The following is a 27991-nucleotide window of genomic DNA, read 5'->3' as shown; positions in this document are numbered from 1 at the left end:
TTCTTTAATTTGTCCTTTATAATATTTATTCTTCAATGGTAATTACATTATAGTTTTTATCTTCTGAGCTACAGAACATCGGGAGAAGCAGATTAAGAAACCAGAAATGCTAATGTACCTTCTAAGATATTCTTTTGGAAGGATACCAACCCCACTGATTCATGTTATGGATTCACACTGGGAGCCACCTGCTTTCTATGTTGTGTTATCTGGCTGTTCCTGCAGGCCTTATATCACATGAAGAGGGTCCCTGTCTGTTTCTGACACGATAATATTAATCTTATTCTCCAAGTGAGCATCCAGCATATCTCGAAGATCAGAAAGAAAGCCTCGTTCAGTGTTGCTGTGTTCACAGAGGATGACACTTATTCCTTGGGAAGCAGCATCCAGAACATCATGGTGGGACATCTCACCTGCCAACAAAAGAAAGAGCAAATATTTAAATATGAGACACAGTCTGTGGACTATGGTTCTGTGCTGAACCATAACAGCAGAAATACCAAGTTTTCATCCTATATGAAGCAAACGTAATACAGCAGAACTTACACATGAATCTAGAAAGTTATATGCATGTTTCTTACATGTCCTCCAATTTAAAAAGAGAGACCATCCCACTGAGAATTCCAAATTCTTTCTCCTTGGTAAATGCAAGGCAAGTATCCAAATTCACACACCCAACAGTATCTAATACCGCCAGAACTGACCTGTAGGAACACCCATTCAAAAGGTTTCCACAATAAAATAAAAGACCACTGCTTACCCACCAAAGACTTCTTTATACTTTGTGAAATAAAGTGAAGTGTTAGTAGCTCAGTCATGTCTGACCCTCTGTATCCCCATGGACTATAGCCCGCCAGGCTCCTCTGTCCATGGAATTCTCCAGGCAGGAATACTGGAGTGGGTTGCCATTTCCTTCTCCACAGGGTCTTCCCAACCCAGGAATCTAACCCAGATCTCCCACATTCTAGGCAGATTCTTTACCATCTGAGCCACCAGGGAAGCCCCTTATACTTTGTGAATACCAAAATTCTCAGCATCAACTGTAGTCTAATTCATAAGAATGAAATGAGCTTAAGGTTATTTCTAAATTAAAAATAAGGTATTTTCCTTTGACTCAGGCAAAACACCTAGAAATTCTGAAGTTACTGGTAGAAGAGGATCTCATCTTTTGTGGAAAGATTTTGGGAAAACTCAAATGTTTTGAATTTTTAAAAAACACTTTGTGAATCTGATGTAAGAACAAGAATATTTGGCTTTTTTATAAAAAGCACAATTTTGAAATATACTTAAGACATAAAGGCATTAAAAAAAAAAGGTTCTTAAGAAAAGAAAAAAAAAAGCCCTCAATTTCAATTCCCCACACTCTCCCCTAGCCAAATACACATCATTTCATTATGAAGTGTTAGTCACTCAGCCGTGTCCAACCCTTTGAGACCCCATGGACTGAAGCTTGCTAGGCTCCTCTGTCCATGGAATTGTCCAAGCAAGAACACTGAAGTGGGTAGCCATTCCCTTCTCCAGGGGATGTTCCCAACTCAGGGATCGAACCCAGGTCTCCGGCATTGCAGGCAGATACTTTAACATTTGAGCCACCAGGGAAGCCCTAATTGTAAGGACTAGTTTCTACTCAAGCACCTTTTAAAATATCTTAATTTAAGTAATAGTAGAGGAAAAAGTGAAAGGAGAAAAAGGCACTAACTGGTCCAGTTAGAAGTCATGCTTTGGGAAAGACAGTCTGGCTGTCTGGATTAGTATACAATTTATATTTCCAAGGAGCAAGCCTGCCATCTGCTGGTCTTCCTAGGATACTACCCTTTATGACCTAATATGTAAAGCTCAAAGGAAGGGTGATGAAAATGGTCTTTTGGCTGGGGTTTCCCATCTCTGAAGTGATATTCAAAGTGATGCCTCACTGAGTACAGACATCTAAAGTAAGCTGGATAAGACATTTTCTGTTTCCCCAACTAACCGTATAAGAAGGACATTTTTTTTTTAATTGGAGGCTAATTACTTTACAATATTGTATTGGTTTTGCCATACATCAACATGAATCCGCCATGGGTGTGCATATGTTCCCACTCCTGAACCCCCCTCCCACCTCCCTCCCCAAGGAAGGACATTTTAACATTTTGGAACTGTGTGAATTTATCTTATGTATATACTGCTTTGTGATATGAAAACTAATTTTAAAAAGTTATTATTTATGAGAAAACAATCAGACATTCCAAATTGAGAGATAGGCAAAAAAAGCAAATGGCCTATGCTCTTCAAAAATGCCAATGCTCTAAAAACAAAGTTGAGAACTAGAACAGTTGCAGTGTGTGATCACTCATTATCAGAGAAATGCAAATCAAAACCACAATGAGGTACCATTTCACGGCAGTCAGAATGGCTGCGATCCAAAAGTCTACAAGCAATAAATGCTGGAGAGGGTGTGGAGAAAAGGGAACCCTCTTACACTGATGGTGGGAATGCAAACTAGTACAGCCACTATGGAGAACAGTGTGGAGATTCCTTAAAAAACTGGAAATAGAACAGCCTTATGATCCAGCAATCCCACTGCTGGGCATACACACCGAGGAAAACAGAACTGAAAGAGACACGTGTACCCCAGTGTTCATCGCAGAACTGTTTATAATAGCCAGGACATGGAAGCAACCTAGATGTCCATCAGCAGATGAATGGATAAGAAAGCTGTGGTACATACACACAATGGAGTACTACTCAGCCATTAAAAAGAATACATTTGAATCAGTTCTAATGAGGAGGATGAAATTGGAGCCTATTATACAGAGTGAAGTAAGCCAGAAAGAAAAACACCAATACAGTATATTAACGCATGTATATGGAATTTAGAAAGATGGTAACGATAACCCTGTATGCAAGACACCAAAAGAGACACAGATGTATAGAACAGTCTTTTGGACTCTGCGGGAGAGGGCTAGGGTGGGATGATTTGGGAGAATGGCATTGAAACATGTATATTATCATATATGAAATGAATCGCCAGTCCAGGTTCGATGCATGATACAGGATGCTCGGGGCTGGTGCACTGGGATGACCCAGAGGGATGGTATGGGGAGGGAGGAGGGAGGGGGGTTCAGGATGGGGAACACATGTACACCCGTGGTGGATTCAAGTCAATGTATGGCAAAACCACTATAATATTGTAAAGTAATTAGCCTCCAATTAAAATAAATAAATTTATATTTAAAAAAAGAATTGAGCATCAATCTGAAAAAGAAATACTATAAATTTTGATCAATTAACAACATTAAATTCCTGAATTTGGTCATTATAACATGGTCATATAAGGGAATGTCCTCGCTCCTAGGAGATATAATGCTGAGGTATTTGAAGGTAAAAGGTCATCATATCTGTAATTTATTTATAAATGGCTTGGGAGAAAACATAAATACATATTAGGTTGGTGCAAAAGTAACTGTGGTTGGTACAAAAGTAATTGTTGGTGCAAAAGTAATAGTAACTCAGGTTGATTAAAAAGTAACTGAGGTTCAAAAGTAACTGCAGTTGATGAAAAAATAATTGAGGTTCGTGTAAAAGTCAAACACAATTACTTTTCCACCAACTGAATACTTATGCATGCACAAATATATACACACATATATGATGTTATAGAAAGACAGAATGTACAAATGTGGCCAAAAACAGCCATTAGTAATGTAGGTGAAGGGTATATAAGAGTTGATTATACTATTCTTACTGCAACTTTCCTATAGATCTAAAATTCCTTCAAAGTAAAATGTTAAATTTTAAAATAGAAACATCATGTTATAACATGTTAAACTGTCTATACACTGAAAGTTTATTTCAATCTGGTATAAATTTGAGGGCTTATAAAAGTCTTACATTTTATGTGACCTAGACAGGAAGGAAATCTAAAAAAGAGTGAATATATAACTGATTTATTTTGCTGTACATCAGAAACTAATACAACATTATAAAGCAACTATACTCCAATAAAAATTAAATAAATAAATAACCGCCCCCACCCCCACCAAATAAAACCCTTGCTTCTTTAGGAGGAAGGAAAAGAAAAGAGACAATGGTCATAGACACTTTTAATTGGTTCAAAGCGATACATCAGGCTTCCTAAGATGCTGCCCCTATTCCCAGAGACAGGACATTATTTCAAGTTCGGCAGCCTTTGTAAGGGAGTATGCTAGATAATAAGGTACGGGCATACAGTGGCAGAAGCGGTCTAGTAACGCCAAAGGAATGCCCAGGGGCTTAAGACCCTTGAGTCTAGTTTTAGAAGTAGGTAAAGTAATCTTAAGCCCCTGTCTCCTAACCCTCAAGAGGCCCAGAGGTAGAAATGCAGCTGGTAACAGCAGTGTTCAAAGTGCCTCCAACTCCCTTGGAGGAATGATGGGCCATGTTATCAATTAGGTATTACCCACAAGGACAGAGTATAGAGCCTGGGAGTCAAACAATTTCTGTCCTAAAGAAATGCGTATTGTAGATTAAGAAAAAAGTGACAGGAATTGGGAGAGGAAGGTATGATCATCAGGGGCAGGAGCCTGACACTGTCAAGAAAATACTTCTCAGGGGAGGTATCTTTGAGCTTATCACTAGAAGTATAAGCAAGAAGCAAAGAAAAGACATCCTAGCCAGGGAAAACGGCATGAGCCAAGACTGCGTGAAAGAGGTGGGACGTTCAGGCTTCACCAGGGCACATGGAGGAAATCGCTGAAGGGTTTTCAGCCATGGTAATATTATACACCATCACACTTGTACTTCTGAAAGTTAGTTCTGGGGGAGTGTGGAAGATTAAGATTAGAGGCTTAATGAAGTACTTTAGGTAGGGGATGCCTGGACGGAGATAAGGGGAAAAATAGAAAGATTTTGGAGCTAGAACTGAGAGAAAGTGATCATTGCCTTCAGGGCCGAGTAAGAGGAACAATTTTCTACCTAAGGCAACAGGTAAAAAGTGTTCCAGTAACTTACATGAAATCTGAGAGAAATCATGTTTAGGAATTTATTATTTAACCTATGAAAATAGGTTAAATAAATGCTGAATATCACTTTTTAGATAATCTAATTATTAGATGATTATTTTTTTCCTTCCACAAAGTATGTGGTATGTCCCCAATTTTGACATAGTTCTTATTTAGTTCAGGTTCAAAAAACATTTATTAGATCCATCTGTATGTTAGATGCTGTCCTAAAATCTGTTAATTTTTACCTTGTAAAAAACAAACCAAGGTAGGGAAGGGATACACAAGAAAAATCCAAAGGCTGTCCTACCTGTGAGATAAAGGTCGGCATCTGTCCCCTGCAGGACGCTGCTCCCAGAACCAGCGCACAGAGCCACGACTTTGACTGGGGACTCTTCATGATAAAGAAAACAAGAGACCAACACTTTACAATTCCCCTTCGTATTAATATTACAATCTGTACCAAGAATCCAATATGTAATACAGATCTCTCTCCCAGTCTTATCACCGGTATGTGAATTTTGTGTAAAAAGTTTTAAAAAATAAAAAAACATGTCTTCATATAAGCAAACAGACTACTCCTTGGTATTACAGAGCTAACCTAAGGCAGGATGGCTTCCCTGGTGGCTTAGAGGGTAAAGCATCTGCCTGCAATGCAGGAGACCCGGTTCGATCCCTGGGTCGGGAAGATCCCCTGGAGAAGGAAATGGCAACCCACTCCACTATTCTTGCCTGGAAAACCCCATGGACAGAGGAGCCTGGTAGGCTACAGTCCATGGGGCCACAAAGAGTCGGACATGACTGAGCGACTTCACTTTCACTTTTCACTTTCATGCATTGGAGAAGGAAGTGGCAACCCACTCCAGTGTTCTTGCCTGGAGAATCCCAGGGACGGGGGAGCCTGGTGGGCTGCCGTCTGTGGGGTCGCACAGAGTCGGACACGCCTGAAGCGACTCAGCAGCAGCAGCAGCAGCAGCGCTAAGTTTTAGGCTTCACCACAGTGCTGCTCAGTTAAGCAACCTCACCTGGTCTCCAGGTGACAGTGAGAGGCAGGCATGTTTGTCTCTGTCCCCAGGTAAGGAAGCTAAGGAACTAAACAGGCCATTTAGACGATGCTATGGAATGGATTTGACACATATTTTCTTAACTTTTGATTTTATATTGGAGTATAGTTGATATATAGAAAACGAACTTATAGTTACCAGTGGGGAAGTAAGGAGAAGGGATAGTTAGGGCATGACATGGACATACTGCTATATTTAAAATGGATAACCAACCAGGACCCACTATTTAGCACAGGCAACTCTACTCAATATTATGTAACAACCTAAATGGGAAAAGAATTTGAAAAAGAATAGACATATGTATAACTGAATCACTTTGCTGTATACCTGAAACTAACACAACATTGTTAATTGACATTTTTTTTTAATATGGTATTTTCCTAAAAGAGCATCCTCCAGAGAGTGAAATACAGAAACTTTCAAGACAAAATCCAACAAGTGTTGAGCACTTAATTTCTAGAATGGACACTTCATTAGCTGTATTTCAAAAAAGGGGCAATGGAGCTGGTCAGAAGTCTTATTCCATCTCTGCCACCCACCTTCTTTGAAATGAGCACTCATGAGTTGTTTGATCCAACGTGGATTTTGGTTAAGTCAGTTACCTCTGCAAACCTCAATTTTTTTCACCTATACAACAGGAAAAATAATACTTTCCAGACATCTAAGAATAGCTAGCATTCACTGCACTTAACATGGGCCAGCCACGTGAATTGTATCACCACTTCCATGTCTGCCAAAGTCATGCAGCAGACATGACTGTTACATGAACCCACGGCATCCGACTCCACGCTCATAACAACTGCACTCCACTTGTTGCCTTCGCAGTGGAAACACACACACGTAGGACACTCTGAACAGTCCTAGGCTCACTGCAGGGGCCCAATAGATGTTCTGCTCGTTCCTTTTGTTCCCCAAAGTACAGGAGAAAGCCAAGAGAGAAGGCAGTGGCTACAAAACTCAAACCGCAATTACATCACCGAGCATAGCAGCACCTACTAAAAATCATCACCAGTACTGTTATTGTAAAACTTAAGATCTGCATTATAATTGGAGCAATCACGATTTCTAGCTTTCTTCCTGGAATGTGGCAGGGCTGCACTTCATGCTCTTCCTGGGTTGACTGACTCTGAACAATGAGTTGAACAGAATACGTATCATTTCTAGACTACAATGTTTAACTGCAGTTTAAGACCCTCCCTCTTCAAGACCTGTCTACAATGAGCAGACTCCCTTGCTGATCTGAGATGGACCTGGAGTGTGAATGAGAAATAAATCTTGTTTAGGCCGACGGGCTGTATACCACAGCATAACCTTGTCCACTCTGACCGATAAAGTAAACCAGTCATCTTCTGAGAGCTGCTAACACATTTCTATCATATTGATACAGCCAAAAGTTTCCATTTTTGCCCAATATTATCAGTAGGTACGCTGGACAAATATAGAAGACATACTTACCTAAAGTCTTCCCTATTCCAAGAGCAAGGCGAACATGAGATAGTTTTAGGTGACTTTTGATTCGCTCAATCATGGTTTCCAAGGAGACAGACTCATCCAGTGTGCATAACCGTCCCATCCCAGTATAGCGAAGTAGAGGCTATAGAGAAACAGAAATTAGGAAAACTGGACGTCATAAGTCCTAGAAAACAATTCCATAGGGCAAAGAGCAAATATGAGGTCAATAAAACAAGAGTACTATGAGCTTGCTATAAAACTAGCTCCAGGGCTTTCCTGGTGCTTCAGTGGTAAAGAATCTGCCTACCAATGCAGGAGACACAGATTCGATCCCTGATCTGGAAAGATCCCACATGCTGCAGGGCAGCTAAGCCCATGCACCACAACTATTAAGCCTGTGCTCTGGAACCCAGGAGTCGAAACTGCTGAAGTCCTTGGACCCTAGAGCCAGTGCTCTGCAAGAAGAGAAGCTGCCACAATGAGATGCCCATCCATAGCAACTAGAGAGTAGCCCCCAATCACAGCAACTAGAAAAAAGCCCATGCAGCAATGAAGACCCAGCACAGCCAAAAATAAATAAATAAATAGATAAAAATTTTAAAAAGTAGCTCCAAGCTAAAATTTAGGAATGCAAACCTGACAAAAACATTCTCTGACTTCTAGGAGCTCAGTCTCCTGAGAAGGTAGTTTCCTCTTCTTTTTCTATTTTTTTTTTTTTGGCTGAGTGGCATGTGGGATCTTAGTTCCCTGCCCAGGGATTGAACCTCTGCCCCTTGCATAGGAAGCACGCAAGTCTTAACCAGTGGACCACCAGGGAAGTCCAAGATAGGTACTATTTTTTTTATGGGATCACAAAAGAGTAACAAAACAGATGAGTTGAGACGGGGGGAAGGTGCATACTTGAAATAAGGGGAGTAAAATAAGCTTCTACAAGGACTTGGGTCTTGAAGACAAACCAGAAAGGAGTTAAGAAAGGAGTGACGTCAAGTGCAGGGTGGTGGGTTAGAGATATGGTGAGATGTGGCAAGGCATTCCATTTTTTTCTTTTTTCCTTTTTATTTATTTATTGAGGCATTCTAAACAGAGAGAACATGTACAAAGGTGCCAAGGTGTGAGAGAGCACACAGAGCAGATCTAAAAGCAGACAGTATAGCCTGTATGCAGAGCAAGGGTGGGGAGGGAGAAGAAGCTGGAGACAGGGGTCCTCGCTAGTCATGAAAGGCTACACACTCTAAGCCGAAAAGCCTGGACTATCTCCTGGAGGTGCCCGCTCAGGAGTTTACTGTGTCTTATACCCCAAGGGAGGGAACATGAGCGTTTCAACTACTGTGGTGGCAAAGCAAACAGAGAGGAGAAACACCTTGTAGATTTAGGGACAGAATCAGCAGGGCTTGGATGTATGGGAGCAAGGGAGAGTTGTGCAACCCTGCAAATAAAACAGCTCTTAGGGTCACCAATAAAATAGAAAAAAACTTGTATTTAAAAACATTCTATGTGCATAAGGTCAGTTTTTGTATATATTGGATTTTAAATACTTGTGAGATCTGTAAGTGGAAAATGTTCAGAAAGTGGCTGGAAATACAGTTTTTCAAAAAAAATTTTTATCTTTTGCCTTAAGAAAGCATCCTGAGACAGGAAGTAAAGACATAGGGATCATCACATGTCAAGTTAAAGGAATGAATAAAATGGTCCAGGCAGAGGGTATAAAATAAGAGAATGAATCTGTAACTGAGTCTCTAATCATGAAGAAGTACCATCATGGTCTGAATGTTTCTGGCCCCCTCAAATTCATAGGATGAAATCCTAACCTATAGATTAGGAGGTGTAGCCTTCGGAAGGTACTTTCAGATCATGAGGTTGGAACCCACACAACTGGGATTAGTGCTTTAGAAAAGAGGCTCCAGAGACATCCCATGTCCCCTTCACTGTGTGAAGACACAGAGAGAAGGCACCATCTTTGAAGCATGTATTGAGCTCCCATCCGGCAACACTCAGAGTCTGCCAGTGCCACGATTTTGGACTTTGCTTCCTCCTTAACTGTGAGACATAAATGACTGTTGTTTATAAGCTATCCAGTCTATAGTATTCTGTTATAGAAGTTCAAACATATTATGGCAGCCTGAATGGACTAAGATATCTACATTTTTGTATTCCTGAAACATCTCCCCTTTTCAATAAACTTTCCAGGGCCCAACATGCTTTCATCACCACTTTGTGCTACTCTAGGCAATAGTTAATAACCTATTAAACTAACAATTTACATATGAATTTGTCAAACAAAACTGCACCGTAACATAAGATATCTTTTATTACCTTCTCTAGTGACAGAATTTCAGTCTTCTGATAAAACTGCCTATTCTGGGAAAGAAAAGCCACCACCTGCATCAAAGCTTGCTGAGTACAATTCAGACTGAGCCGTGTTTGTTCTTCATCATCAGTCCTGCAAAAAAAAGTCACTTGGTTTAGGATAAATATAAACAAATAAATAAATTTATAAAAATATACATATATAAAAATTTATATATTTAAAATAATCCATAGTTTACAACCTCCTGTAATAGGAGATTAGATTTATATGGAATTTAGGATTTAATTCCAAACCGTTTCCTAGAATAGTGTTTCTCAAACATCAGCATGCATCAAAATCATCTCATGGCCTTATTAAAACAGACTGTTGGGCCGTACCCTCAGAGTTTCTGATTTAGAAGGTCTGAGTGGGGGCTGAGAATTTATCTAACGAGTTCCAGGTGACACTGATGTGCTGGTCCAGGGACCTCACTTTGAAGCCCCTGGTCTAGAACTGTTCTCAGTCCTGGTGGTGTATCAGAAATCTCTTGCTGGCTTCTTAAAAAAAAAAACAGCTGTTGGACTCTTCTATAGACTCAATGAAACAGAACATCTATGAATGGGGCTAGGGCAAACAAGTTTTTTAAAGCCCTAGAAAAGCTAATGTTCAAACATCATTGAATACAAGAATTTCCCAGACAGATTCTCAGGCAAATCCCATTCTAATTACACAGATCTAGGATAAAGCAAAAAATCTGCATTTTTCTTTGTTTATTTTTAATTGAAGGATAATTCTGCTATAATATTGCATTGGTTTATGCCACACAACAACGTGATGCATTTTTCAAAAGCACCCATTATGCTTATGATTCAGAGGGTCCCTGAATCACCCTTTAAAAAGCAATACCCTTGGGAATTCCTTGGTGATCCAGTGGTTAGGACTAGGTGCTTTTATTGTCAGGGCCTGGGTTCACTCCTTGGTCAAGATCCTAAAAGCCATGGGGCATGGCCAAAAAAAATTTTAAAAAGGAATATCCGAGAGCCTCCAAAAAAACTAACATCAAGAAAGTTTTGTATTTAACCATAAACTCTAAATATAATCACAGAATTCGAGAACTAAAAGATACCTTACAAGATAATGTGGAAGTGGAGTTTCAACACTGGAACCATCTGCAGAGATTTGAAAAGAAAAAGCAAAAACAATGCCTGGTCCCCAGTCTAATTGTAAAGTCCCAGATACTACCTGTGATATGGAGAAACTGGAACCAAACTAAAGGTGTTTCAGTTCTTTAAAAGGTCCACCAGTTAGGAAGCTAAATGCTTCAAGAAATTACAGTACATTCATAATAAGAAATCTACATGGAAAGATTACTATGACAAGTTGAAAAGGCAAATACAGCATACCATTTAATTAAAAAAAAAAAATGACTAAAAGAAAACTATACATTTCTTCATGTCCCTATACATGCTTGGAAAGATACCCACTTCTCTGAAAACAAAAGAAAAGACAACTCAAGTTGAAGATCTTGGGACTCAGTAGAAGGGACAAGGAGGACTTTGGTATTGTTTGAAGTTTTCATGCTTTATTTGCATAATTTTAATTTCAGTGTTTACACAGTATTGCAGAATGGTAAAAGATATCTATGACTGAAATCTACGCAAAATCTTATAAATAATTTTCCTTAAGGTTCTTGAAATCCCCCAATACTATTATAGGACATTCACTATGGCTTTAGTATAATGTATCTACACATAAAAACCACTCACTGAAGAATCATTTTTGGTGTAGCCTATATGGATTTCCATTTTAGCTTTGCACAGCGGCAGTATCACAGCCAGTGAGCTTTACCCAAGGCATGATTACTGCTAACAGGTTTCCATTTTATTAAAAGGCCACTATATTTATCTTTTTTTTTTTTTATAATTATTAAGTCCTAGCTCTGTATAATGTGTCTTTTACAATGCTTTAGTAGGCAACCCACTCCAGTGTTCTTGCCTGGAGAATCCCAGAGATGGCGGAGCCTGGTGGGCTGCCGTCTATGGGGTAGCACAGAGCCGGACACGACTGAAGTGACTTAGCAGCAGCAGCAGCAACAGCATAAATAAGTCCCAACATTTTTTGGTATCTCAGATCTAATTAAATAAATGATTGGCATTTCTGAGAGGCATTTTAACGTATTTTTTCCTTTCAAGTGTTTAGGAATCATCATTTCCTGGGAATTGATAAAAGTAAACCTATACTATCAGTATATCACTAGGGTTTATCTGCTGCTGCAGCTGCCAAGTCGCTTCAGTCGTGTCTGACTCTGTGCAACCCCATAGAAGGAAGCCCACCAGGCTCCCCCGTCCCTGGGATTCTCTAGGCAAGAACACCGGAGTGGGTTGCCATTTCCTTCTCCAATGTGTGAAAGTGAAAAGTGAAAGGGAAGTCAGTCAGTCATGTCCGACTCTTAGCGACCCCATGGACTGCAGCCTACCAGGCTCCTCCATCCATGGGATTTTCCAGGCAAAAGTACTGGAGTGGGGTGTCATCGCCTTCTCCAAGGGTTTATCTACATACCCTAAAGTAAAAATACCTTTCAACACTGTCAGGAGGATTAGAAATACTGTAAGATGTGTGGTATAGTCCTTCCTGCATAGAAAATAGTCAATAAGCGTTATCATTATTTACTGTATGGTATCAGTTTTCCTCCTCAGGGACCCATAAGCAAATGAGAAGAATGCTGTTTTGTAAACCTACCGAAGGAAAATGATTCCACCTGAGGAAAATGATTTGTTGTAAACTTAAATAGCAGGCTTATAGAATTTGTAAGAAAGATTCTTAACATATACACAAAAAGAGGAAAATATATTGTACCTAGCAGAAAAAGAAGTAACAGATACACCTGCAATCTCTTTCAGTGCAGAAATGACTTTGTCCGGGTCTTGGGTGTGGGTAACACTGAATTCTACTCTGTGAGTTCCCTCCGTGGGGTAGTCAGGTGCTTTGGAAGGATGGATGGGCCTGGAGGTGCAAACACCTAGAAAAAAAAATTGTCAGGAGTTAAAAGAGATTTTGTGGGTTTTTTAAAAAATTAAAAAGAAAAACTACTACTGTAAGAAATGAGTATTCTTTAAAAGATTCATTCTTAGATGCTTCTATAATAAACACACACAACATGGTCCTTATATATACACCCAATAGTCCCCATAACCCAAGGATTTCGTATGGTCATACAGAATCATATTTCTTTTCAGAAGTATTTTCCAGAAGACTCTTAAATATCACAGAAAGTTGGACAAGACTGACTCACGAATTTCTGATGACATATAGAATTGTGACTGCTTACTAAATTTACTTGTGTAAACTATGATTCAGGTCACAAAGCTCATAATCCACTTGACCACACTAATCCAGCTTATATCATCACAGAAGCTTCAGCCCAGCACAAGGAAACTAAAAAGGCTTATCAAAAATAAAGCTAAAAACACATACACTGAATTCCCTCATTGTGCTGGGCATAAGCTAATCCAGTGAAACTATCTGACTGATATATGAAGTATATTCTGGAGAGGCCTGAGCTTTCAATTCAATTCAACAGGATTTTCTGGAGTGCCTGAGTGCTAGGCACTGTGCCACTTGAGTAAGGAATCACAAAGCTCAGCCAAAAATGAAGATTTCCAATGTGGTCTTTATTCAATAAGAATATAATTTCATTTTTAAATATAATTTAATTGTCAGGTTTCAGTAAGATTATTTTAAAATATATAAAAACAGAATAATGGTCCCCATCCCTAAAGAGGTTAAAACACTATTGAAAAGACACTCTATAAAATTCCAAAGCACTGACAGGGAAAAAACTAGATATGAAAGAACAAGAGGCTTCTCACCAAGCCCCTTAGCCAGCCAGTTGTTAACTCCCTGAGGAGCAGCGTCATAGGCGGTGTGAGGAGAGTAGATCCCAACTCTGTTCTCCAGTGCCCGGATTACCAGGCGCTCCTTCCATGTTTTCCAGGTGATGCGCTTCATGGGTCGGAAAATAGGCGGATGGTAAGAGAGGATGAGATCCGCCTTCTTCTGCAGCGCCTCCTCCATCACTTCCTCTGTCAAGTCATTGGTCAGGAAGAGCGTGTTTACAGTGTGTGGTGGGCTCGGTTCCACCAGTAATCCAACATTGTCCCAGCTCTCAGCAAATGAGAGGGATGCAAAGTCATTCAAGGAGGAAAGGAGAGCCTTCAGATCCATGAAGGAACGGGAAGAACTGTAGATCAGGGAATGGACCAGGCGGGCTGTCGTGGCGACCAGGCGTACACGAGATGACAACATGCAGAAGTCAGGCAAAACTGAATATCTGAAGTCAAACACAGACTATGGAGCACATGTACACTTTACAGACTCAAACCTTTTTAGACAGCAAAGTATATGAGCAAAAGAGCTGTAGTCTTACACTAAAAAAAAACCAAACATGATGGCATGCGTACTCAGTTGCTTCAAACCCAGGTCTCCCGCATTGCAGGCAGATTCTTTACCAGCTGAGCCACAGCAGAAGCCCAAGAATACTGGAGTGGTCAGCCTATCCCTTCTCCAGCGGATCTTCCTGACCTAGGAATCGAACCAGGGTCTCCTGCATTGCAGGCAGATTCTTTTACCAACTGAGCTATCAGGGAAGCCCACTCAATTGCTTCAGTCGTGTCCAACTCTTTGAAACCCACTGGACTACAGTTGGCTAGGCTCCTCAGTCCATGGAATTCTCCAGGCAAAAATATTGGAGTGGGTTGCCACGCCCTCCTCCAGGGCTTCTTTCTGACCCAGGGATCAAACCCACGTCTCCTGCGTCTCCTGAGATGCAGGCAAATTCTTTACTGCTGAGCCACCAGGAAAGCCATACCTAAGTTCAAATATTGGCTCTATCATTTACCAGCACTGGTATCACAGGTAAGTCACTTAAGTGCTCTGAGCTTGTTCTCTCATCTACAAAACAGAGATACTATAACTTACTTCATAGGTCATCTAGAGGAGTAAATGGATTAATATGTTTAAGTGACCTTGCACAAGCCTGGAGAGTGTGTGTGTGTGTGTGTGTGTGTATGTGTTGATCAGTCGTGTCTGACTCTTTGCAACCCTATAGGCTGTAGCCCACCACACTCTTCTTTCCATGGAATTCTCCAGGCAAGAATACTGGAGTGGGTAGCCATTCCCTTCTCCAGAGCACAAGCCTGGTACATAACACACAATTACATTCATCCCCTCCTCCCTGTTCCCCACACACCCTCTGTTCATAGTCTTTTCACCCTTCAACCATCATTCTCCATTTCTCTAGATATTACACTTCCTTCCAAGACCACTTCGACTTTCTAAACAAAGCTTTTCTTGACAAACTTTCTCTTTCAGCGTCTCCCCTTTTGCTCCAGACATTCTCTTAATTAATGTTATATTCCTGTTTGTCTCCCCTAAAGCTACCAGAGAACAGGAACTATCTTTTCTGTATCTCAGTATCTCCAATATTGGCCAGCACTAAATGCTTACTATACATAGACACAGTTTCCCTTCCCCTATCATAGCAGACTTTGGAGTTAGGATGGTATATACTGACATTAAAAAGTGCTTTATCAGAGAGTTCCCTGGTGGCCTGGTGGTTAGGATTCTGGCTTTCACTGCTGTGGCTCGGGTTCGATCCCTGGTTGGAGAACTGAAATCTCTCAAGCTGTGGGGCATGGCCAAAAAAAGAGGTGCTTTATCAAGAAAAAGTAATGATACTATATATAAAAAATTAAGTGGTTTATCAGTAGCCAGAACCATGAGATGCAGAGGTGGGTCACTGTGAATGGGCAAGGTCAAGGCAGGAAAGGGGCAGGAGATGCTGCCCCTGAACAAACACCTTGGTGCCATACAAAGGCCAGAATCAAGAGGTGGGCGAGGTGAAGATGTAGGGTACCCTGTCCGCAGTCTGTCAAACCCTTCTAGACATCTGTATCCAATACAAAAGGTAACACTGTTGGCTCAATTCTTAAATTGAGTATCTATGAAAACTTTTTTGAAGAAAAGCATTTCATGGTATGCAAATTAGCAAGAAAGCAGTCAACTAAATTTTGATTGAAATACTTGTAACTCATTAACTTCGGAAACAATTTTTTAAGCTTTTATTTGTACACAAAAAATATTTAATATTTAATGCACTTATTCAAAATATGGTTTGGAGTGATGCAGAACCTCCACAAACCCTTGAACTGGGGTCTTGGAAGATCTTCTAAGTGTCCTTATACCACTTGCGGGCTTCCCTGGTAGCTCAGCTGGTAAAGAATCCGCCTGCAATCCCGGAGAATGCAGGAGAGCTGGGTTCGACCCCTGGTTGGGTACATCCCCTGGAGGAGGGCATGGCAACCCACTTCAGTATTCGTGCCAGGAGAATCCCCATGGATAGAGGAGACTGGTGGGCTACAGGCCATGGGGTCACAAAGAGTCGCACACCACAGCACATACCTCTTCCCATTTCCAGATTCCAGGTCTTGATACTAATTACTCCACTCTACAGACTCTTCTAAATCTGGCAAGGGCTAAAGTGAAGCTCTAGTGGTCTACCACGCCGGTGTTGATTTATTTACTGTTAAATTTGTAGGACTTAAAGGTAACAAAACACTCCCCATTCACAACGAAGCTGCGTAGCTTGAAGCCACAATTAACAAGAATGGGAGGCGGCCCAGCCTGGTGAAGACCACAGACTCTAAAACCAGCCTGATTCCCAGAGCCACAGCTGTTTGCGGTTTCCACCTCTGAAGGATAGAAATAATAGTTTCCAGCTCACAGTGTTGTTGCAAGATTTAACCGTAAAGCTAGGGGAAAGTGCCTGGCCTAGAGTCAGCGCTGTTTAAGTATCATTAGCAGGGCCACTCCACAGCCTGCAAACTGCGCCCCTCTTTTTTCAGTCCCACTTCAGACGTTTTCCAGGACAATGAAGAGAGCAGGTTGCAAGGCCGTAAACCGCAAGGCCGTAAACCTGAGAGTCAAGGCCCCGGCCCCTCTAGAGCCCTATCCTATCTCGAGGCAACCCGGTTTTCTGCGCCTATCTCTGCCCTGTGGCTATCAGGGGGCTGCTACAGCCCGTAACCGAAGGCTCAGCTACCCACGCCGGAATCTAATTCTCCCAAGACTCACCAGTCCCGGGACTCCGCGAGAGCTACTTCCGGTCCTGCGCGGAACTTCCTGGTGTTGTGAAAGTAGGAGGGACGCAGGAGCCGGGCGGAAGAGGTACTTTCCGTTTTATGTCTGAGCCCAAGGCAATGCTAGAGGTTGCCCAGAATTAACGCTTCTTGTCCTAGTGTAATTACTGAAAGAGCCCCCTTTCAAGGTCAGATGTGTTCCTGGTGGGGAATAAATCCTACATTCTCTCCCTAGTTCTTCTCGTTTGGGTTACAGATAGGGTGAGGGGAAGAGAGCACGCGAACAGGCTAGGGGCATTCTCTCTAATGGGTCTCTTGCTCGACTTCCGGTGGCATTTCGAATCTACAGACCCGCGGGGGCACCTACGATTGCATCTTTGCTGTTTTAACAACAACTGTGCTAATCGAAGTGGTTAAGTAAGTATGGGGTAACGTCAGTTATTGTTTCATTAGCTTAACTCAAGTGCTTGCAGAGCGCTATGTGTTTTAGTTCTTGGACTGCTTACAGTTAGTATTTTTTCTGTGCGGGGAGGGTGACGACTAGTAAAGCATGTAATATACTAGTGGTAAGTGCAGTGAGAAAAGGAAATCGTTAAGGCAGGTTTAACCAGACTTTTGAGCAGAGATTTGGAGGTGAGGAAACTAGCTGTACAGATGTCTGAGTGTACATGTTCCAGGCGAGGGGAACACCCATTGCCTGGACCCCAAGGCGGGAATGTACTCGGCCCTTGAGAAGTGAGCAGGGAAAGAGGAGTTTGAGGGTCTGGAGTCGATTAGTTTCGCCTGATGGCTTCCATAACCGAATTTTTATTACTTGGGTAGAATGGGTACTCGTTGACACTTTTTCTTTTAAATATGCCATAAAACTGAGCTTGTGTGAGTTAAGAGAGGGAAATGAATGTAATTCTCTTTTGTTTTGTAAATAGAGGCTCGTTCTTGAACTTCTCTCAATAAACTCTGAGAAAGTAACAGTGCTTCCTGAAACCATCAAGAAAGAAAATGGTAAATTTTATGGAATTCTTATGAATGTCTTTCATAAAAAAAAAATTTTTTTTTTTTTTTTCAGAAAATCAAGGGAATTAAAACTGCATGGAAATTTCAATGACAAAACAAATAATAAGCTGACGAACTATAAAGTGTAAAATGATTCTAAACAAAACCATCAAAGGCAAAATTAAATTATGTCTTTCACTTAAACAACACAGAATTTACCTTTATATGGAAAAAGATACCATACAGATAGAGATGGAAAGGGGTTCTTGCAGAAGAGCATAGTCAGGTGTGATAATTTTCATTGGATCCTTTTGCTCTTGGTCTAAGGTGGACACTGGAGTCGGAGATAGAAAGAAAGCAGTGTGCCCCACCAACACACACACACACACACACACATTCCTGCCTTCTTTCTTCAACTTAGTCATACTCTGACTGCTAGATACTATTGTAAAAAGAGAAATTAAAAAAGAAGTCTCAGAAGCTTTCTAGCCTCTCTGGAATGGGGTAACAAAAGGAGTATTTTGACTACCAATAAACAGATGAAGCAAAAAGGCAAGAAAGAGAGTACTCTGGTTACCTCTGCACATTTAGGATCTGAAAACACTGATGCTTTTTATGTCTGATGTCGTTAGTGGAGAAAGAAATTGTTTTTCAACTCTCACAATTATATAAGGGAAATGGTAAAAAAAAAAAAAAACTATGTTTGTAAAAGTCTTTTTCCTACTATTTTTCAATAAATATTAATGACAGTGAATTGCTTGTCAGTCATGCTAACATAAAAATCGTTTTTATTGATGAAAAATTCGAATAAGATAATTATTTCCATCATAGTGTGTTTGAGTGTGAAGTCGCTCAAGTCGTGTCCGACTCTTTGCAACCCCGTGGACTGTAGCCCGCCAGGCTCCTCTGTCCATGGGATTCTCCAAGCAAGAATACTGGAGTGGGTTGCCATTTCCTTCACCAGGGGATCTTCCCAACCCAGGGATTCAACCCAGGTCTCCTGCATTGCAGGCAGATGCTTTATCCTCTGAGCCACCAGGGAAGCCATCATAGTAGTTGCTCCCAAATTTTTAGCATAGATACCATTTTACCTAAACATTTACCTTTCTCCTCTGGAATTTTTTTTTTCCTACTGCTGAAATAATTTTGAAGAAATGCAACTTATCTCTCAAAAGCTACGGTATGGATAGATCATCTCTGAAATGGTGTTTCTTTCTGTTTTTATTCAGATAGTCATCTTTATAGTTATGGAAATGATACAATGCACAAAATCACCTGAAGAAATCTCATTTTTCTCACATTCTCTCTCCTTTTTAGTCGGTGACATTGCATACAGATGTAGGTGATATTAAAATAGAAGTCTTCTGTGAAAGGACACCCAAAACATGTGAAGTGAGTACCATAATGTATGCATAAAAGATGAGTTAACTCAGTAGGGTAACCATTTTGAAATCGAGTCACTTAACTTAAATGGCATTCCCCCCAGAAAAATAGAAAACTTTTCTATGAAACCATTGTCAAGAAAAACCATCAATCATAATTTCTGATCTAATTTATACTTTGTTTTCTTTTAAATAAATTACTTAATTTTTAGCTGTGCTGGGTCTTCGATGCTGCATGCAGGGCTTCTCTGGTTGCAGGGGCTATTCTCTATTTGCAGTGCACCAGCTTCTCTTTGCGGAGAAGGCAATGGCACCCCACTCCAGTACTCTTGCCTGGAAAATCCCATGGATGGAGGAGCCTGGTGGGCTGTAGTCCATGGGGTCACTAAGAGTCAGACACGACTGAGCGACTTCACTTGCACTTTTCACTTGCATGCATTGGAGAAGGAAATGGCACCCCACTCCAGTGTTCTTGCCTGGAGAATCCCAGGGATGGGGGAGCCTGGTGGGCTGCTGTCTATGAGGTCGCACAGAGTCAGACATGACTGAAGCGACTTAGCAGCAGCAGCTTCTCTTTGTGGTGGTTTCTCTTGTTGTAGAGCATGGGCCCTTGGCAGACAGGCTCAGTAGTTGTGGCACACAGGCTTAGTTGCCCCTTGGCATATAGAATATTCCCAGACCAAGAATTGAACCTGTGTCCCCAACATTGACAGGCAGATTCTTAACCACTGGACCACCAGGGAAGTCCTACACTTCTTTTTCTGATGTTAAAGTGAATTAAAGAAAGGGTAGATAATTTTTCTCTTACCATAGTGTGGCTGGTATCTTTTTCTTTCTTTTTTTTTTTAATTTTATTTTTTTATCTTTTTTTTTTAATATTTTTTTTTTATCTTTTTCTTTTGGCTCATTTTTCTCAAGAAATATAGGGGAACTGTTCCATATATTATTTCACTTGTTTAAATAACAAGGATAGAAGGAAAAAGGGAGTTCCTTGGTGGTCCAGTGGTTAGGACTTGGTGCTTTCACTCCTGTGGCGTAGGTTCAGTCTCTGGTTGGGGAACGAATATCCCATAAGCAGCGTGGCATGGCCAAAAAAATACAAGAAGGGAAAAAAAGAGTCAGCTATATATATTCATTCATTCAGCAATTTTGCTTATGAGAAGCTATCTTGCCAGCATCTGGAACTTCAGTGATGAACAAGAGACATTCCTTGCTCATGTGGAGCTAATATTTACCTGATAGGCAGGGGGAAAATTCATTCTAGAAAAAAAAGTAATTCTAGAGGGAAATAATGCCTTGAAGGAAATAAAGTATTGAGATGGAGAATAATGGGAAGGGATTTATTTAAAAGAAGATAGGGCAAGGCTAGCCAAGAAAGTGGTACTGCACTTTAAGAACTGAGTGTGAAAGGTAATGAAGGCATCTCCATGGAAGGACTTATAAAAAAGAACGTTCCAGGTATAGAAATAGGTACAGGGCCTCAAGGTGTGAAAGCCTGTGTTTTTTGAATAAACTTTCAGAAGGCTGATGGGATTAACACAGTAAGTAGCAGGGAAGGAGTGATTATCATGAGACGCAGAAGTAGGCTAGGTCATGCAGGGCTTGCTAGGCTCTGCTGAGGGTTTTGTATTTTCTTTCAGGAACAGAAGGAAGCTATTGGAGGGTTTTAGTCAGTGACTTTATCCAAAGTAATGCCTCAAAGACATTGTTTAAATAGGTTGTTGCAGTATTTTCAGTAAATAAAATTCATTTGTTATCTAAAATATGTTTCTGCTACATTTCTCAATTACTATTTTTACTCTCCAGAATTTCTTGGCTCTTTGTGCCAGTAATTACTACAACGGCTGTATATTTCATAGAAATATCAAGGGTTTCATGGTTCAAACGGGAGATCCGACAGGTAAGTGATTCCAGTAATACGTAAGGAATTGAATATATAGTATAAAGAAGAGACTAGATAAAGAATAGAAAAATAAAAGCATGTGGGGTTTTTATAACTTACCTTAGCAGGAAATTTTTAAGCAGAAGCTACTAGCATCAAGTCCTAAAATATGAACAATATTGATAAGGAGGGTTGGGAGGTTTTGTAGAGATACTTTGTTTTTATGTTCTTTAAAGTTCATTTTGGGGAAGAAAGGATATATCAGATTTTATTTGTACTTAAAGGGTTGCTGTTGCTAAGTCACTTCAGTCATCTCCGACTGTGTGTGACCCCATAGACGGCAGCCCACCAGGCTCCCCCGTCCCTGGGATTCTCTAGGCAAGAACACGAGTGGATTTCCATTTCCTTCTCCAGTGTATGAAAGTGAAAAGTGAAAGTGAAGTCGCTCAGTCGTGTCTGACTCTTAGCAACCCCATGGACTGCAGCCTACCAGGCTCCTCCGTCCATGGGATTTTCCAGGCAGGAGTACTGGAGTGGGGTGCCATTGCCTTCTCCGTTTAATTAGATACTTCATTTGTTTGTCTTGTAATATAGGTACTGGAAGGGGAGGTAACAGTATCTGGGGCAAGAAGTTTGAAGACGAATATAGTGAATATCTTAAGGTATATCCAAAATACTTCAGAATCTATTTTTTCATGCTGTGTTTACACTTGGAAACTGATACATATGTTGTAATAATACAGGTTAAAATAATTAGTAAATATACTTTTTTTGTAGTTTTTCACGCTTGATAAGTGATGTCGAGAGGAAATATAAATGTCAGTTCTAGCCTAATATATAGTGGAATCTCACCATCACATGAATCTTGACATTAGGTGAGCTCATCTTTCGGTCCAATCTGAAATGTTTAATCAGTAATATACCTGTGGGGCTTCATGTCTCACTATAAAATTCATGTTGAATGACATGAATCATTGGTCTTTTTTGAGAGTGGGGAGGAGAGACTGTCAGACCTTCTGGTTGCAATATTGCCTATTATCAATCGCCGGCTTTTTATCATCTTCTCTTAGATATTTGAATATTTGTTTTAATTTCACTTAATGTGTATGGTAGATCTCAGCTAGGTCTCAGAGAAGTGCACATAAATAAAACTGCAGCATAGAAAAATTAGATACTTATATTTCCTTTGTATTTTTTCAAACTTTCTAAAGAATTTTCTTTTTTCTAAAAGTTAAAAAACTAGTACATATTAATTTAAAAAAAAGTTCCATTTCCCAGAGATGACATCAGTTAACAATTTATTGTGTGGTCTTTCAATCTGAATATGTAATTTAGTATATTGTTTTGAAGTTACAGTAAAATGTACTCAGCAAAACTTCTAAGAATATTCACTTCAGTGTTGTCTCTGAATGGTGACTAGGAATAATTTATCTTTTTGCTTTTCTATCATAAATAAATATTGTTACAAAGTTGGGATTAGGAGGTGATAAATTGTTTAAAAAGTCACCCTTTTCCTGAATCGGAAATGAAACAGTTTTTTAGGCATTAATTAATAACTGTTTCCATGGTACTGATCTGTCATACTATACCAGTGATTTTCAAACTTCGCTGGTAACAGACTGACCTGTAGAAGTTTTAAATTAAAAAAAAAAAGAGTAGGGCCTTACCTCCCTAAATCTTGAGAAAAACAGGAGAACTGATTAGGACTGTGACTATATTTTAAGGTTCCCTGGTGATTCCTACACAAACAAGGTTAAGAACTATTTTCTAACATACCAGAATTAAGGATGTGTGAATAGTCATATACTCTAGCCCTGAAATTCCATTCCCACACATTTACCCTAGAGAAATTCATGTACATGTGCACTAGGAAACATGTACAAGAGTGTTCCTAGAGTACTACTTGTAATAACAAAATTTGAAAAACAATGTCCATCAATCTTTGAGTGGACAAATTGTAGTATATTCAGTAGTAAAATATTATACAGTGAAAGAAATATGTATAATACATGTATGAATCTTAGAAACATTATGTTAACTGCAGAAATCATTTTCTAGAAGACTAAAAATAGTATGAACTATTTTATAGAACTCAGAAACCAGCAAAAGGAAACAATATATTGTTCAGGCATTTATAAAGATATTAGAATACTAGTTACCACTTTGAGAGGCTGAAGTAATAGCTGAGAGGAGCATATCGGCATATGCAACAATTTGGTAAATTTTAATTCTTAAAGCTTGAAAACAGGTTAATGGTTGCTTATTTTATTATACTGTAAGTGGTACATATATTCTTATGATGCATCAAATACATTTGATTGGTAGTCACCTTTTAGGGAGACAGTAAAGCATTAATATCTATGTAGTTGCATCTCTGTGGTTTGTCTCATTAGTGTCTGCTGATGAATAGCATCAGACAGAGTAATCATTGGAGTTACTTTTAGTATATTTTATATTTAGGCATCTCCCTGTAAGACAGTTCTGTCTTCAGTCTTATTGATAAAGTCCTTTTAACTCCTGTACACATTCCCTTGTATAACAGTGTAATGAATATTAGACAAGGCCTTCCTTAGATCATCCAGTCCTGGGTTTATGAACTGACTGCCCATAGGTGGAAGACCCACAGATTCATTCTTTATGGCCATTGGTTTAAAAAAATTATAAATGTCATGAGGCAAGAGATACACTATTCCTTTTGCCAGATTCCACCATTCCCTAATGTTTACATTCTGCCCAATTATCAATTTACTATCTGCGAACCCTTGTGAGAATTTGAATTATGAGAAAACCCCTGAACTAGTCCAACCTCCCTTGTTTTACAGATAAAGAAACTAGCCAGAGTCCAGTGTATATGTAAAGAGATTATGGGGATTTTGGTTTTGTTGTCTGCCTGATGGTTTCATACCAGCACAGTGTTCCTTAATATAAATGTAAGGATTATTTCTATTATACACTGGTGTTGCCAAAAGTGTTCATGGCTCTACTTCTCCAAAGATGAAATCGAAGAGTATGATTTGGTATATAAACAATTTACATACAAGTTTCCAGAGATACAGATCATACAGAAACTGAACATTTGGACTAGCCCTGATGGAAACTGATTACGTGTTTTCTTGATCTCTTAAATATTGGGAAGGTGAAGAGTGCATGTCTTGTTTCAGTCCTATATTTGGAATGTTTATGTAAAAACAATTAATACTTTGGTCTGTTCTCTTCAGCACAGTGTTAGAGGTGTTGTATCTATGGCTAATAATGGCCCAAATACCAATGGATCTCAGTTTTTCATCACCTATGGGAAGCAGCCACATCTGGACATGAAATACACAGTATTTGGCAAGTGAGTATTCTGGTTTGGAATTTCACTGCAAAGGATGCATGAGTGGCTGTGATCATGGCATAACTAGTATTCAAAGAGCAGTATGAGAGCTAAATGTACTCGAAATTTATACCCACCACTTAACAGCCATGTGACCTTGAGTAATTTACAACCTCTCTCACCCTGTTATTTTGTAAAGAAGCACCAGCTCTTTTTTTCAGGATCTTATGCAAGTTAACAGTATGTATTGTTTTCATTCAGAATAGCATTTTGTATCAACACATCTGAAAAATAGTTGCTTAAACAAGATGATGGGATGGTGGTTCTAGTATGTCATTGGTGTCCCAGGTGCCTTTCTTTTTTCTCAGCCATCATTAGCTTTCATTCTGAAATTCACCTCATGGTTATAATTTGGGCAGCAAAGCTCCAGTCAGAACATTTGTGTTCCAAGCAGAAAGGAGGAGGAAAGGCAAAAAGTGCTTGCCAGCTGAATCAGTCCCTTTTTAAAGAACTTTCCTAGAAGATCCAGACCTTACTTACGAGAGGGTAGGAAATGTTTTTCAGCTAGATACATTGCCATCTCAATAAAATCAGGCCTCTATAAATAAGAAGAAAGGGGAATGGAATCCTGAGGAGACTTTTAGCAGTCTCTGCAAGAAAATCCATTAGATACAGTATCCCTGGGAATTGCTTTTATAAATCAACAGGAAGTCAGTTTGTCAACAAATTATTTACTGTGTTCAATAAACCAAGGCAAAGTTCTATAGTTTGTTTTATTTAACAGTTTGGGTGCCAAGCTAGTTTAATTAAAAATACAAGAGTCTACAACTTTTCTTTTTCATTCCATATGCAGGTCTAATTTATAGATTAATACTTGATGAAAAGGAATATTATAGCCTTTAGTAGTTTTTGTGTGTATTATGGATAATCTTTATACTCCCTTTCTTTTATATTCTCCCTAACCCACCATTCAGAATTATTGATTAGAAATTAGTAGGACTTATCTTACTGAACTGGTTAAAAAACACTGCAGCATTTAGAACAAGTATTCTTAACCTTTAGTCTAGTAACTCCTTGGAACTCTTTTCTGTATATGCACACACATTTTTCTGAGAAAATGGTTCATAGCTTTTGCTGGTTCTCAAAGGTACCCATTCCCAAATACTTAACTTACCTCAACTCTACATGCCCTTTTTGGCCTGGAATCTTTTTCCTGCACCCTTTTTTTTTCTCTTACTGACCCAGAAGGTGGGAAAGCCTTTAAAACTTAAAATGTAAAGACCTTAACTGCCTACCTTTGGGTGTAAAATCAAAAGGCTTTGGCTATAATAACATTTTAGTAGAAATGTAAAATAAAATGGGAATCTGTTATTTTTAAAGTACCTACTCTAAGTCTTAGGAATTGATTCAAATTGCACTAGGAAGTATAACCTAAAAAGCCACTTTGTCTTAGTAGACTAAGTTTCTAGAACATATTAGAAAAACAGCTGTATTTTTTTTTTTTTTCTGATAGAAACATGAAGTGGGCTTGCTGGAAGTGGGCTTAGCTGTCGATCTTCTCTTCAATATTTCTTTCTGTTGTTTAAAAGCAAAAAATAAAAACACCACGTTTAAACACTAAAGTACAAAGGAGCTACCCACTTCAGAACCTTCAGTGCAGGGCAATACTCATAATAACTGTCATGCTTACATACTTTTTCCAGGCTTTTGCTATAGCAAAGAAAACCTTCTGACTGGTTGTATTGGCCCCATTTGTAGCTAATCCATGTCAATGAGGCAGAATACATCATTTAGGTACTTTGATGGGAATATTCCTGCCCATTGCTACTTTTGTCTAAAGGCATAAACATGAATTTTTGTTTCTGAATTTTGGGCCCTACTTATGGCAGAAAATCAAAGCAATATCTTACTGTATACTCAACAAGGGAACTAAAAAAACTGTACGACTTGGTCTTTTTCTCTTAGAGAGACTGTAATTGTTGTAGGTGTTTGTATATTATGTTTCAATTGTAGGAAATTTTCAAACATTATATTGTTTCTCTTTCAGGGTGATAGATGGTCTGGAGACTCTAGATGAACTGGAGAAGTTACCTGTAAATGAGAAGACATATCGACCTCTTAATGATGTACACATTAAGGACATAACTATTCATGCCAACCCATTTGCCCAGTAGCTATAATAGACCTGGACAAATACGGGCTAACTATTCAAGGAACACACCTATTATGGTTTACTCAGCTTTAATTATGTCAAAGATTGCAGCTTGTTTATAACTAAGATCGTCTATGAGCTGCTGGTACCAAGAGGGGCCAAACAGTATTTAGTCCTATTTTTAGAGCATATTCTATGAATATTATCTAATGCATTTCTTTAATTAAAAAAAAACCCTGTGTTTAACTTTGTATTTTCATATAAACATTCATTTTTAAATGCTGAGTGTCAAATCCAGGCATTTTTGAGCACCCTAATTACATACTCCTACCATATCTAGTCCACATCCTATTCAGGTCAATTCAGTTGCTCAGTCATGTCTGACTCTTTGTGACCCCATGGACTGCAGCACGCCAGGCCTCCCTGTCCATCACCAACTCCTGGAGTTTACTCAAACTCATGTCCATTGAGTCCGTGATGCCATCCAACCATCTCATCCTCTGTTGTCCCCTTCTCCTGTCTTCAATCTTTCCCAGCATCAGGGTCTTTTCGAATCAGGTGGCCGAGGTATTGGAGTTTCAGCTTCAGCATCAGTCCTTTCAAAGAATATTCAGGACTGATTTCCTTTAGGGTAGACTGGTTATATCTCCTTGCTGTCCAAGGGACTCTTAAGCGTCTTCTCCAACACCACAGTTCAAAAGCATCAGTTCTTCGGCACTCAGCTTTCTGTACAGTCCAACTCTCACATCCATACACGACCACTGGAAAAATCATAACTTTGACTAGATGGACCTTTGTTGGCAAAGTAATGTCTCTGCTTTTTAATAAGCTGTCTAGATTGGTCATAACTTTTCTTCCAAGAAGCAAGTGTCTTTTAATTTCATGGCTGCAGTCACCATCTGCAGTGATTTTGGAGCCCCAAAAAATAGTCTGTCACTGTTTCCACTGTTTCCCCATCTATTTGTCATGAAGTGATGGGACCAGATGCCATGATCTTAGCTTTCTGAATGTTGAGTTTTAAATCAACTTTTTCAGTCTTTCACTTTCATTAAGAGGCTCTTTAGTTCTTTGCTTTCTGCCATAAGGGTGGTGTTATCTGCCTCTCTCAGGTTATTGATATTTCTCCCAGCAATCTTGATTCCAGCTTATGCTTCATCCAGTCCAGCATTTCACATGATGTACTCTGCATAAAAGTTAAATAAACAGGGTGACAAGATACAGCCTTAACGTACTCCACATCCTAGAAATATTTCCATTAACTATTTACTTTGTACAGTTAGAAAGAGGAAAGATAAATAAAGAGATAGCCTAGAGGGGCCAGTCAATCCATTAGGTATTTCCCCTGGTGTTTATAGTAAAGGCCCAGAGA

General features: G+C 39.6%; 2 protein-coding genes across 10 annotated transcripts; one reads left to right on the top strand and one right to left on the bottom strand.

The window, feature by feature from the left end:
- On the bottom strand, positions 1–17029 carry NIF3L1 (NGG1 interacting factor 3 like 1). 4 transcript variants are annotated; one of them, XM_006080504.4, is made up of 7 exons: positions 16893–17029; positions 13631–14091; positions 12618–12780; positions 9788–9914; positions 7478–7616; positions 5269–5352; positions 1–413 (listed from the first exon to the last, which is right to left on the bottom strand). In XM_006080504.4, the coding sequence occupies exons 2-7, from the start codon at positions 14064–14066 to the stop codon at positions 229–231; spliced, it is 1134 nt and encodes a 377-aa protein (XP_006080566.3). In that variant the 5' UTR covers positions 14067–14091; positions 16893–17029; the 3' UTR covers positions 1–228. The 4 variants fall into 4 exon arrangements, with proteins under 4 accessions (XP_006080566.3, XP_044793034.2, XP_006080567.3 ...); XM_044937099.2 differs by having other exon boundaries at positions 13631–14029; positions 16893–17000; XM_006080505.4 differs by lacking the exon at positions 16893–17029 and adding an exon at positions 16221–16842.
- PPIL3 (peptidylprolyl isomerase like 3) lies at positions 16923–26868 on the top strand. Of its 6 annotated transcripts, XM_006080507.4 has the most exons (8): positions 16948–16985; positions 17247–17314; positions 17824–17899; positions 19208–19282; positions 21079–21172; positions 21749–21816; positions 24373–24491; positions 26518–26868. In XM_006080507.4, the coding sequence occupies exons 3-8, from the start codon at positions 17897–17899 to the stop codon at positions 26642–26644; spliced, it is 486 nt and encodes a 161-aa protein (XP_006080569.1). In that variant the 5' UTR covers positions 16948–16985; positions 17247–17314; positions 17824–17896; the 3' UTR covers positions 26645–26868. The 6 variants fall into 6 exon arrangements, with proteins under 6 accessions (XP_025133753.1, XP_006080569.1, XP_044793052.1 ...); XM_025277968.3 differs by lacking the exon at positions 17247–17314 and having other exon boundaries at positions 16923–16985; XM_025277970.3 differs by lacking the exons at positions 16948–16985; positions 17247–17314 and adding an exon at positions 17023–17085.
- The last annotated feature ends 1123 nt before the right edge of the window (positions 26869–27991 follow it).

This window comes from Bubalus bubalis, chromosome 2 (assembly GCF_019923935.1).
Source record: "Bubalus bubalis isolate 160015118507 breed Murrah chromosome 2, NDDB_SH_1, whole genome shotgun sequence".
In the NCBI taxonomy this organism is placed as follows: Eukaryota; Metazoa; Chordata; class Mammalia; order Artiodactyla; family Bovidae; genus Bubalus; species Bubalus bubalis.
The sequence above is the reverse complement of the archived record's forward strand: the minus strand, read 5'-3'. Positions and strand labels throughout refer to the sequence as shown.